The 12,869-nt window shown below is 38.1% G+C and overlaps 1 protein-coding gene across 2 annotated transcripts in view; it reads right to left on the bottom strand.

Annotated features, from left to right (window-relative positions):
* Nucleotides 1-12,869, bottom strand: part of LOC129725952 (nyctalopin-like) — a 296,366-nt gene that overhangs the window by 12,447 nt on the left and 271,050 nt on the right. For both annotated transcript variants that reach the window (XM_055682410.1, XM_055682411.1), the window contains 2 exons: nt 3,706-4,685; nt 3,470-3,630 (listed from right to left, as the gene is read on the bottom strand). In XM_055682410.1, the coding sequence (XP_055538385.1) occupies nt 3,470-3,630; nt 3,706-4,548 (1,004 nt within the window). In that variant the 5' untranslated portion in view covers nt 4,549-4,685. The remainder of the gene's footprint in view (nt 1-3,469; nt 3,631-3,705; nt 4,686-12,869) is intronic.

Raw genomic sequence — 12,869 nt, forward strand, 5'->3', positions numbered from 1 at the left:
ATTTGAAAGACAATAGAAAACCAAAATGCTCCGTACAGATCTTTGAATAGGTAGTTGAACGAGCTGTACTGTGGATATTATTATTTATTATTTTATTAAAGACATTTTACACTTATTGTGTGCATTCGTGTCTGGTACTGATGATTATATTTTACTAGCTAAATGAATTCAGTCCAATATGACAATACTAGTTGCATCCCGCGGTGGCAGTATAGAGGAAAACCAAATTCATTTCATCTTGATATTAGAGTTCCGACATTAGTATTTGTATTTTTCACATCTTTGACATCTTTGCCGCTTTGTGATCGGTGAGTGAGCCAGCTTCAACAAGACAAATAGATATAGAAGGAAGTTAATTTCTACTAAATCGTACTCAATTAAATATTTTATAGAAGGTTGCCTTTTCGTGTGTTAAAGAAAATTCGCTATATTAGAATGAAAGGTATTTATCAATGGTCCAGAAACCAAATTTAGGGGGAAATCTAGATCCAGAGCAAATTTAGGGGTCTAGAGCTCTATTGAAATATTTTAAAGAAAAACTTTCTTCTACAATGTTGTTATATATGATAAAGCGCTTATTGAAAAAGTATCAAAAATAAGGGTGACCAAAATTTTCGATGCTATCAGGTATCTAACTTTTTTATTTTTGTAGATAGAAAACCTTGTTCTACAATTTTATAGCTCCAATAATTTTAAGTAACTTGTAAGTTGTAAGCAACTTGTAAGTTTGTAAGTAAAAAAGTTTTCCTCTAAAACTTTGCAATAGAGCTCTAGACCCAAATTTCCACCTAAATTTGATTTCTGGACCATTGCGAATGTCAAAGAGAATATTTTTTCTTCTAATATAGAGTGCTGCAAAGAAATAATCAAAATACAGACCCCGTTCGATTTTGGCACACTCCAGATTTTTTTTTTCTGTTACCAAAATCGAACCATGCCAATAATGAACGGTTCTCTTTTCATGATTTTTTTGACTTTTTAAGTGGTCAAAGACGACCTTAACAGTAGAAATGGCCACCAATGAACTAGTTTTAGTTCCAAGTCGTTTGCGGTGTCGCTTGATGAATTTGGGCTGACGACCTAGATACTTGATATTACCACCCAAACCAAATTTATTTCCTTTTGGAAGATGTTGAGCTTGAATTGGTTAAAATAAATCAAGCAAACTACAAAAGTAAAACGAGCTCAAATCAAACATAGCTTCAAAATAAAAATATAAAATTATTGTAGTCCTACGTTAACTATGCGGTCGTGTCTTGGATACCACCCTCCTTCTATTTTTATCCCGTGCAACGTAAGCAAAGGTGCGTTCAACTAGCATTGCATTAAATCTCAATGTTTAAGTGAAATCTGTTGGGGGGGTTGCAAATATCTTTGAAATCACAATAATGACATCAGAATAGTTAATCTAATTCAAAGTAAATATGAGTCATTATTTTTCGTATTTAAAAAAAAAATAATTCGATTGACAGGTGCTTTGAACTTAATACTTTCGAATGCAATTATGCAAGTGAAACAACAAACAGCCTTAAGCAGTTCTACCTCTACGTCAAACTAGCAATCGTGGCTATGCACACAATCCTTTCGATTAAAGATTAAGGTTATTCTATAATATTAAGTTTTAACGGTGGAATTTCGCCAACGTAAGTTTTTTATTGCAATCCGAATGACTTATTTGCATTGAAAGACAATTATCGTTTATTTTGAGACATCAAAGAAAAAAGTCATACCGTTATTTTCCATATAAAAACCTTTCTTTTAAATCTAAAGCATTGAAGATATTGACAGTTTATTTTTAAAAACCCACAGTCTACATCAGGAATCACTAATACGTGTTAACATTCTTATTTCCACAAAAATAAATGTATATTATATTTAAATCGTACTAGTTTTTTAACACATTTTTTAGTTTTTCTTACGGTCAATATCAACCTATCATAATTTATATTTTTATCATTTTGCAAATGCTTGTGATTACGGAAAACTGCTTTTTCTAAGCACTTGTATCCTTGAATGCCGATTCAAATTAATTTTTATTTTGATCCGTCAGTAATTTAAGGATATTTATATATTTGAAATTATAAAGTCTAACTACCGACAATTTAGAGAATTTAAAGCTATTCGTAACTACCCGAAAATGATATTGCGGCGATAAACTTTACGATCGCACTTCATCTCAATTCCAAAAGAACCATTCAAGGCACGCCAAACTCAGGTATGCACAACAATTGAACCAACTGCAAACGGTGGCATGTTTCGAATTCAACCTGAGTGGGAGTGGGATATTTACGACAGCTCGTGAACGGTAATAGTACCTTATAGTGTGAACAAGCAGCAACACCTTCCCCTTCTCCACATACCGAAGGCTCGCCTTCGCGAGTAGCTAATAAAAAGCGCGAACATGGAGGCATGTGGAAACTTCATATTATCAGCTTTTACTCGTCATCCTTTCCACTGGAAGGTAAATATGTAGTACCGTGTTTTTTTTTTGTTCGCCAAGTCGCTTTTTCTTTAGCCGAACTACTTTATGAGGTTGCTTCATAGTCGTATTCGCACAGCCCATACATGTTTTTTTTTCGTATATCGATGCACCTTCCAGCGAGCATGGAAAAAGTCTTAAAGTCTGGTAGTAAAAAGGCATGTCATCGCAACAAGCAGACACCAGAAAGAGGTGCCGACGTTATTGGCGGCACAGCTGGGTGATAAAAAAGACTTCCTTTATGGCGGAACATGTCTTTATTTGTCGTGCTTTTGCAAACGGCACCTTTCATACAACGTGGAAGCAGGCTGCTTTTCTCGCCCGCGATAAAGCGTGAAAATCGATGTTACCGGCGTTCTAACATAGGAAGTTTTTCCACTGTAAATACCACGCATTCCTGCATAAACTGGGTATTGCAGGGTTCGTTCAGTGAATCTTTTGTAATACTTGCCCATGGATACACGTGAGATGAATTTTAATAGCCATTTTGTTAATACAATATCGTTTAATCTATTCAGCAAGTACCTGTCTCATAGGAGGGGAAAAAGCTTGGCGCATTCCGATTGTCGGTCGTCCATTGATGTGTACATTGTAATTGACTCTACCTATACATTGTAAGAGTCATTTGGTTTTACATTTAATGTGACTCCGATTCGCAGCGAGCAGTAATCTTTTAAATAGGTTTCGAGCATAAAATTGATGGCAGAATGATGTTGCTCTTCGGCGAACATTCAATGAGTTTAACTTGTAGTAGCATTTTAATAGCGTCGTCTGACAGTAGGTACGCTTGGGAACTCGAAAGCTTCTCGAGGTGATGATTTGCTGACTGGTAGAAACGTGTTATAAAATTTGATGCCTCATAACAGCACATCGAACGGATTTTTATTACATCCGATGGTTGATTGAGTTGATCGTGAAGCTCAGTTCATTAATGCGTGTGAGACTTTAATTACATTTTATAGACTATAATTAATCAATCATCGAACTTACCGAGCATCAATTCGCTTTAGCCGATCCAACCGGGTGAGGTGTAGTTCCCGCAAATGAAACAGATTAAGAAACGATACCGCTGGAAGTTCGACGAATGAATTTCCACTAAGTGTCAGCGCCGTCAGGTTGTATAGCTTGGAGAGTTGTATCGTTGGGATGGTCTGTCGAAACGTAAAAAAAGCAAAAAATAACATTATAGCTTCGAGCAGCATTCAAAGCCGGCTGCAATAACTTACCGTCAAATTATTATCGGCCAGTTGAATGTGCTTCAATGCATTTAACCCATTGAAAGCACCGAGATCCAGCTCGGTTAACACATTGCCTTCCAAGTGCAGTGTTCGCAAATCGCGCAACCCCTCGAAACTATCGTTGGCAATAACCTCTATCAGGTTCACCGACAGATCGAGATGACGCAGCGACGTTAAATATTGCAAGTTAGTGTCATACGGTACTTCAAGCAGTTGATTATTCTTTAAATTCAATCGTTCCAGCGAACCCAGCGGTCTCAGAACATCTTCCTCGAAACTCACCAACTGATTATTGCTCAAATCCAAGATCCTAAGGCTATTCAATCCTTGAAAGGCTGTGGGATGAACTTTCTCTATCCGATTATCGTTCAGCAGTAGAATTTCCAGTCGTTTCATTCCTCGAAAGCTGTCCTTTAACAAACTGACTAACAAGTTGTCACTCAGATTCAGCGATCGAAGTTTCTCTTGCGCTTCAAAGTTCTTCGACCCGAGCGTGTCCAGTCGGTTGTGGGAGATGTCCAGCACCTCCAGCTGATAGTAGAAGCCTAGTGTGAAGTGCACATTGGTTATTACGTTGGAGCTAAGGTTGATGTAGCGCACTTCCGGGTTCAGCTGTATCGGGACGACCTCAAGAGACGCGTTGATGCAAGCCGTCCGCAGGTTACGATCGGCCTCACAGGTACACAGTGACGGACAGAATCCAATTATGCCCTCCGGTATGCAGATCACCAGCAGCAGGAGACCGCCGAGCAGGGTCCGCCTTGATGGACCGCAAGCGGCTGTCAGCGACCGTGACGGCGGCGGTGTTGACGCTGTCATGGTTCGTGTCATGATTCCTCCCGCTATTTAGCTGCTTTTGCTTTTTTGCGTTTATTATTTCCGTCAGATTGCTTCACGCGGGGGCGCTGATGATCGGTGTTGTGTCGTCTGGTGGGATTTCAATTAGCGTTGACTAGACTGGTGAACATCTGGAATGGAAACAGAAGGAAAGCCGCCGTTAGATATGCGGTTGTATAACTTTGGATAATTTTTATTTGACTGTTGATTATTAAGATATGATATGGCCCACTTGACAAGATGACTTCGGGTGTGTTGTTTTTTTTTTAATGAATATCGAATGAAACCGTTGACTTTATCGCACTAATCTGGACATAAACACAATCGGTGATGGCGACAAAATGATGTTAAAGTATGTTATCTCTGTGTGTTCGTTTATTTCCGTGGTTCTCGTGTCATTGAGCTTCGAGAAGGAGGAGTTGGAGTTTACTATAAATGTGTGTATCTCTTCGATCGGATTAAAAGTCAACCTACAATGATCGATTTCACAAACGTGCTCGGCTTGTTATTTTGTTGCATCTTATTTTTTTATTCACGAACTGTGTTGTTGTGTTGATTGTGAATTTCGATAATAACTAAACATGCTGAATGTCAAATTTGTCATTCAGAAAACTTGATTAGTGTCACACCTTTTGATAAGTTACAGGTTACAGAAAACGAAATTTCCGGCGAATCGAGTATTGAACTAATAACCCGTTTGTAGATAATGATTAGTAGCATGCATTTCAAACTGGAATAGGTACCTAATCATAATTTCACAAAAACAGTTTATTTCGCGAAATGCTAGTGCTTTACGACATGCACATGCAATTTTCATTATTATAGTTATGATTAAATTGAATGTTAATGTTGAAAGTTTAAGAGAATTGGCAGAAACCTAGCCAAATCATCATCAATAATTTAGTGTGTAGTCTCCAAATTTGTTAGCAGGAACATACAATGATTTTACGTAAGACTAAATCTTGCAGGAAGGTACGAGTGTTAAATGAAATTATGAAAATGCAACCAGGTTAGGTTAGGTTGTGAGCGCAAATATCTCAGACATTTCTCATAAGATTCACATTGTTTTAGCGTCACCCGATCAGAAATTTCTCCATGATTACATTCTTAAGAAAAAATAATTGATGTTCAAAGATACTATACGAAATTCTGGTGAATAATAAGCGTTGTCTAAATCTGCAAAACAATCAATCATTGGCCTTTTTTCTTCAATACAACCGATACTTACGCACATAAACGGCGATCTATGAACGATTTGATGACATGTATTATCCAATCTAATTGCAACCGTTCCATTTTACACGACACTGCACAATGGTCCAAACACCGCATTCAGAAAGAAAATTGGATCTAGAACTCGACAACATGAAGCGCCTATTTTAAAATAATCAAAAATTAGGGTGACCCAAAACATTGATGAAATCGAGTATCTAATATTTTCAACTTTGTAGATAAAAGCAATATTGTTGTACAATGTTGTAGCTCCGTTAATTTTTACCGTCTTTGTTGAAAAATATTTTTCTCTATGTTCGAAAATAACCAATTTAGATTGAAAAAATTAATCTATTTTCGCTCCGATTCTTTTACTATAACATTCACATCAACACTGCCTTTAAAAAAACTTTTAGGGGTTTTCAAGACAAACAATCAGAGCGGGGGCCTAGTGTGGTTGGTAACGTCTCCGCCAACCACGCTCGACGCCTGGGTTCGAATCCCACCGCCGACATGGGTGTCGATGGTTGTGAGGTGGCGTGATCCACTCACAACCAACCCAACTGGTCTAGATTCAATCCTAGCCGACACCGGGAGATTTTCTGAGGCGAAAAATCTCTAGGATCACGCCTTCCATCGCATGAGGAAGTAAAGCCGTTGGCGCCGGCCCCGTTAATAAACGGGTCGTGAGTTAGGGTCCTGGGTGTGGAGTCGCCTCCCTGGGCGTCGGTGATTGGCCACAACAGTGGCGGAACTAGACCGACGGAAAATAAGCGAGAATAAAAAAAAAAAAAAAAGACAAACAATTTTCAATGCTGACATCGTAAATATCTCAGTTCTACTAGTTATTGATGTTTTTCATTCAAAAATATGCCTTATTCATTTGTTTGACGTTCTTTTTGTGGCAAACATAAAAAATACCTTCTTATCTCATTTGACTCAACACATAAAACTTTATTTGAATATATTATTTTTCGTATCAGAGTAAATTTGATTTGAAAACAAGACAAAAATCATTATAATTTCATATATTTTTCATTTAAAAGCATTTGATCTGTTGTTTCATTTTTCCTTAAAACTAGAAATAATTATCTCTAATTTCATGACCGAAAATCCCAGGCTGGTTAGAAAGTTATGAATTTTAGAAAATAAAATATATCGTATAGAACCGTTCTGATGGTCATCCTATTTTGGAATTATTCTCCCATGGTTCAATTGTGCTCAAAATTGCAGAGATTGATGATCTTCGTCAAAAATAATCAAACAAGTATTTTTATTGGGTCTTTAGGGTGCCCAATTTCGATACAAGGTGAATTTAAAGACGGCTTAGTTAGCTATTCTCTATTTTCAGAACTTCATAACTTTTGAACCGCAGGTCAATTTTCGATCTTTTTAGATCAAATTAAAGGCAATTGTTTTTAGTTTCAGGACAAAATACCAAGAAATCAAATCTGTAAATAACAACTATGAGAAGAAAGTTTTCGTCTAGAATATTGCTATTGAGCTCTAGATCCAAATTTCTCCCTAAATTCGGTTTCTGAACCATTGTGTACTGGAAGCACTCTCTCATCGTCATTGGAAATAGCTACCATATCACCAGTTCAACCAAACGGGTGTTTGTACGTATAAAATTTTCACCAAATATCCCATTGGAGCGCCAATCTAGAAATTTTTTTGACCTGCAAGACCTTCACAAATTACACGGCTGGTGAGCTGCAGCCATGGACCGAATTGAATGAAAATGACTTCTTTGAACAGCAAGGCAAACTTCGACATCGTCTACCACGAGTTCTCTGGCAACAGACCTTCCAAGAATTTCAGCGACTCTTGATGCAATCAGTGCAGAACGACTCTTCGCGCACTTCAATGGACGCGGACATGATAAGGAAGGGTTAATCAAGCTACTCCAGCCAGTGACTCGCCGGGGGACCGTCGTGTCTTTGTTTTGAGTCCCACGTTGACACCAGAACGTGGATCAGGCCGCACCTTCTTGGTGAACAGGCGCTCGGGTTGGCGAAGCATTTCCTCTACTGCCGAAGTATGGTTTACGCGTCAATGATCGCGTCGCAATTTCTCATTTATCTCAGACTCTGTGGGATGCTTAGCTCGAATAAAATTCGCCACAGCACGAAGTTGACCATCCATCCATGCTCGTGGAAAACCAGCGCCCTTAGGGTTTTTGTACGGAAGGTGCTGCATACCATCTGTGAAAGGTAGATCGTGGCGGATGCGGATGAACCACGAGTTGCATTAGCTGCTGGAAAAACAACTTATCACCGAAATGGTGAAAATCGAGAGACTATGGTAAGCTTAGCATGTCTTAACCCTATCCCCGCGGAGAGAAATCAGTTTTTACATCGAAAAATGACATTCAGACTCCCATTACTCAGTAACCGCACGCATAATTGGCACGAACTATATTGCATGTTGAAGATCATCTGTTCTCTAACTGCTTAGAATATTTTCATCGTTAGAAGTTTCATGTATAGTTTTCCCCGTCGGGATGCGGTATATTTTTCCAAATCTGTATCATATTCCGTTCGCTTGTTTTTCGCTTTCACTACTGCACACATTTTCTGCTTAATGAACCTCAAGTGTCGTTGTTAAACTGTTATCAAAGTTTATATGTCAGGTGATGCCGTGAGGAAGGGGTTAAAGATGTCGTACGACAGCCCGGTGAAAAAGATTCTTGATATCAAACCAACTGAAACGAGGCGACGAAGTGCGCAGCGAGTAAGGTGGCTAGATCAAGTAGAAAACGATCTGTGGGGCATCCACAGATGACATGGCTGGCAAGCTGGCAAGTGCATATATCTAAAACCCGGATGCAATTTTGCCGCTAACAATTTGGAAGTCGCTGATCTCTGATCTCCCCAACGTAGCCAAGCCCTTTCAACCAATGACCTCGGGCAACTACGGGACGATTAAGTTGTACGGGAGTACGCGCAGATGCTGGAAGCAGCATTACCAACGGAAAAGCAGCTTGGCGTAGCTCTTGAAGATGGCTGGAGGGACATTCGATCAGCCATAGGTAGTACTGCTGTAGCGGCACTTGCTACTATGACCCCGAATAGGAGAAACGACTGCACAGTGGGGAATCGCTGGCCATCGACCCAAAATTGAAAATGCGAATTTCATTTTAATTATATTTTTCCTATAGTTGTACACTAAAGTGTTAACTAAAGTGTTGTAAACACTTCAAAGTGTTAGAAGCCAGATTTTTAGAGTAATACAACAAATTTTGAATTTTCTATGATTTTCCAAAGTGTACTGAGTCAGCGTTTTTTAGCGTTTTTCTTTATAAAAATGCAATGTTATGAAATTTGCTGGAGCCTCAAGGGTAACTTAAATCTTGATGACGTCTAAGAAAAAGTTGTCTGTAAAATAGTGGAGAATAAATCCTCATCATTCGATAATGCATAATCTCATTGTAATACTCAAAAAAATTAGGCGGAATCAAAAAATTACGTATTTTTTGTAACAGCATTTAAAGTTTGGCACTATTGGCACTAGTTTTAAAAGATAGCTTGGAAAAAATGCTTTCAAATGCATCTAGTCCGATCCTGCGCAGAGTTGCGCAGAGTACCCTTATTTCGAAGAGAAATAACGAGTGTTCGGCACATATCGGATTTTATAAATGTAAATTTAAATTTTACACTGCAAACCGTCAACAGAAATACAAATGGCTCGCATTAGTTTGATAATAACAACGTTTCCAAACATGTTTCAGTATAATTGATCACACTATTTTCATATTTACAAGTTAAACTCATCTATATTCCGTTTTTTAACGCAGTATCAAAAACTAATCATTGTTTATGTTTTGGATCACCAGCACTGAGTAGCAAAACCATGTTTTAAGTTTGTATCATACCAGTCACATGTAAAAATAATCGTGTAAACCCAAACCAAGACATAATAAATCGCCGGCTTATTTCTACAACGCAAATAGTGAATTATTATTTTGACTTTAGAAACTGCATTTTGGAAACTTTTCTTGAATGTATTAAAACTGTATTGAAAATGAGCACAAACATGAAGATGAAGGTGAAAGTGAATGAAAAGAAGAATGCGATGAAAAAAGCAATGTAATATTGTCACTTTAAAAAAAAGACATAAGTGATTCTCAACACAAAGCATATTTTTCAATTGATATTTTTTTTTGTTTTCTTTATAACTGAATGGTATTTTTGTTTTTTTTTTTATTGCATATGAAAGTCTTTCGAGCATCATGCATTTTATTTTGCAAAACATTGGAACCGACGTAAAATTTTCCTCATATAATATATATATAAACACTGAAATTCCATTAGCATCAAAAATATGCATTTTCATGAAAAAATATCAAATTCGGACTCAGCGTCCCAAAATTACACAAAAACCATGCATTTTCCATGATTTAAAGACATTTTTTTGCTTGGCCAGCATTTGTATGGAGTCGCCCCACTGTGGACTGGGTTAGTTAGTGGAAGAGAAGAATGCAGCAAGAGCGAGAATGCTGCAACATCAAACGAGGGCGGACGTGGAACGCTACCGACGCGCACGGAATAGGCAAAACTCGGTCTTACGGAAGAAGAAGCGCTGAAAGGAAGATCGAGATCGTGAGGCGATGGAGGAACTGTACCGTGCGAAAGACACACGAAAGTTCTACGAGAAGCTGAACAGTTCGCTAAAGGTTTTCGAACGGCAGGTGCTGCGTATCATTTGTAGTGGAGTACTGATGGAGAATGGATCATGGCGGAGGCGGATGAACCACGAATTGCAGCAGCTGCAGGGAGAACCACTCATCGTTCAAACGGCGAAAATCGGGAGACTACGGTAGGCTTGGCATGTCGTTAGGGTGTCGGACGACAATCCGGTGAAAATGGTGCTTGATAACGACCCGACTCGAACGAGATGACGGGTGCGTAGCAAGCAAGGAAGCTCGATCAAGTGGAAGACGACCTGCGAGGCCTCCGCAGATATAGCTGATGAGCTGCACCCATGGACAAAATTGAACGGAGACGACTTCTTCGAACAGCAAGGGACGTTATGGATACTTCGCAGTTTCTGGGCAACCGGCCATCAGGAGACATTAAATTTGAAACCGCGTCACAACCACAAAACTCAAAAATTAAATGCATATCAACATTACAAACCTCAACCAGTTTGAATGCCAAACCGTTGACAATAAAAAAACAAGTTGATATACGTTGTATCACGATATCTATATACAAGTTGTATGTCGTTTCGATATACAAGGTTTCTGCAGTGATTGAAACAAGCTATGCATTTCGGGAAGGCTCATCCCTAGTAGGCATAAATGGTAGTAGTGAAAAATTTCGTAATCAACGGATAGTAACTTGCGAGATACTGTTGTGATGTACAGACGGCGTTCCTATGAACGGATTGAGGTGTGAAATAAAATTTATTTGCATTTTTTCACTCTTCACTCGTCAGAAGAAGAAAACGTTGCCATGATTTTTCTACCCTAAGACCTAAATTAATCCACCTAGCGGTCAGACCCAGCCTGTCTCATTCAAACTTTTATTTGTAAAAATAGAATATATATTCACTCTTTAGGTTCTTGAATATTGATGCTGTAATCTATACATATAATAGCTTCTAAAATATTGATGTTGTAATTTATACTTATAAAAATGCAGTCCGGTCTGTCTGCCTGTCTGTCTGATCCAAATAGGCTCGAAAATTACCGAGTCGATCGACGTGAAAATTTGTTTAGGGATTTTTGGTGCCAATAAAGATTCCTATGATAGTTTAAGACCCCTCCCTCTACTGGAAGGGAGGGGTCCCATACAAATGAAACATAAATTTCTGCACAACTTAAGAACAAACCAAGCAAATTAAGCCGAAGTTGGCATGTGGATGTTTTAAGGGGTTACAAATATGTCCATAATAGTTGGACGCCACTCCCTTTTCTGGAAGGGAGGGGTTCCATACAAATTCCTTTCCAATTCCGATTCCTTAGGCAACATTTTAGATTGTAAGATAACTTCCGGTTTCTGGAAATCAGCCAAAAATGGCCGATTTCCACCCAATTTAACATCCGGATCTAGCATGATACACAGGAGCTGAAATCAACCACAGATACCATTTTGAATTCTAAGATGGCTACTTCCGGTATTGGGTGTTATTCGATCATTTTCGGCTGTTTCCCAGGAGCATGTGATTCTAGTATATATATATATAGAATTAAGGCGATGTACAGAAGCCAAAAGTCGAGGATGTTGTCATTTCGATAAAACCAATCATTTCAAACGATTTGTTATTCGAGTTTGATCATATCATATGACCGATTCGTCGTGCATTTTCAGATTTTAAACACATCGCAAGGAATTAATGAATTTGGAACGTTCAAATAGTACTATACCACATTTAAAATATGTTGAGGCCACATATATCGATCAAAGCAGGTGTAGTTTTAAATATTTTAATTTCTTTTCATTCCATAACTTTTGAGCCACATCAAATTGTAATGAAGCTTGTTATCTGTAAGTTCGAGAGATGACTCGTTCGTATGACACTAGTTATGCTCAAATAAGTCATGTAATCTTTGAGATAATAGACTTTCGTTGTTTTATTAACAATTTAATACATAACGGTTGCTTAAGTTCGATTATAATCAAATGAAATAGGGCAGCCTAACTTTGAAACCACGTGTTCAATCATAATTCATCAGTTTACCTTAAACTAGCCCGCTTATCTGATAATAATATTGATCAAATCCGTTGTGTAGTTTCTGAGATAATGAAGTTTCGTGATTTTCACATTCCGGTACATTACAGACGAAGTTACAGTTCGATTACAGCAAAATTCAATAGGGTGTCATGAGGCAGCTAGACCTTTCATTTTACACTAATTTTGTGGAAATCGGGTCAGCCATCTCTGAGAAAAGTGAGTGAGTTTAAGTAGTCTTCGGAATATGTTCCTTTTCATAGCTGGATTTCACATTTTTAAACATAATAGGCAAAGTAATAGTCTGATTGCAAAACAAATCAATAGGGTCTTATGGGGCAACTAGACCTTCCATTTGACATTGATTTTATGAAAATCGGTTCAGCCATCTCTGAGAAACATGAGTGAGATTAAATAGTCTCCAAAAC

This window comes from Wyeomyia smithii, chromosome 2 (genome assembly GCF_029784165.1).
Source record: "Wyeomyia smithii strain HCP4-BCI-WySm-NY-G18 chromosome 2, ASM2978416v1, whole genome shotgun sequence".
Taxonomy (NCBI): domain Eukaryota; kingdom Metazoa; phylum Arthropoda; class Insecta; order Diptera; family Culicidae; genus Wyeomyia; species Wyeomyia smithii.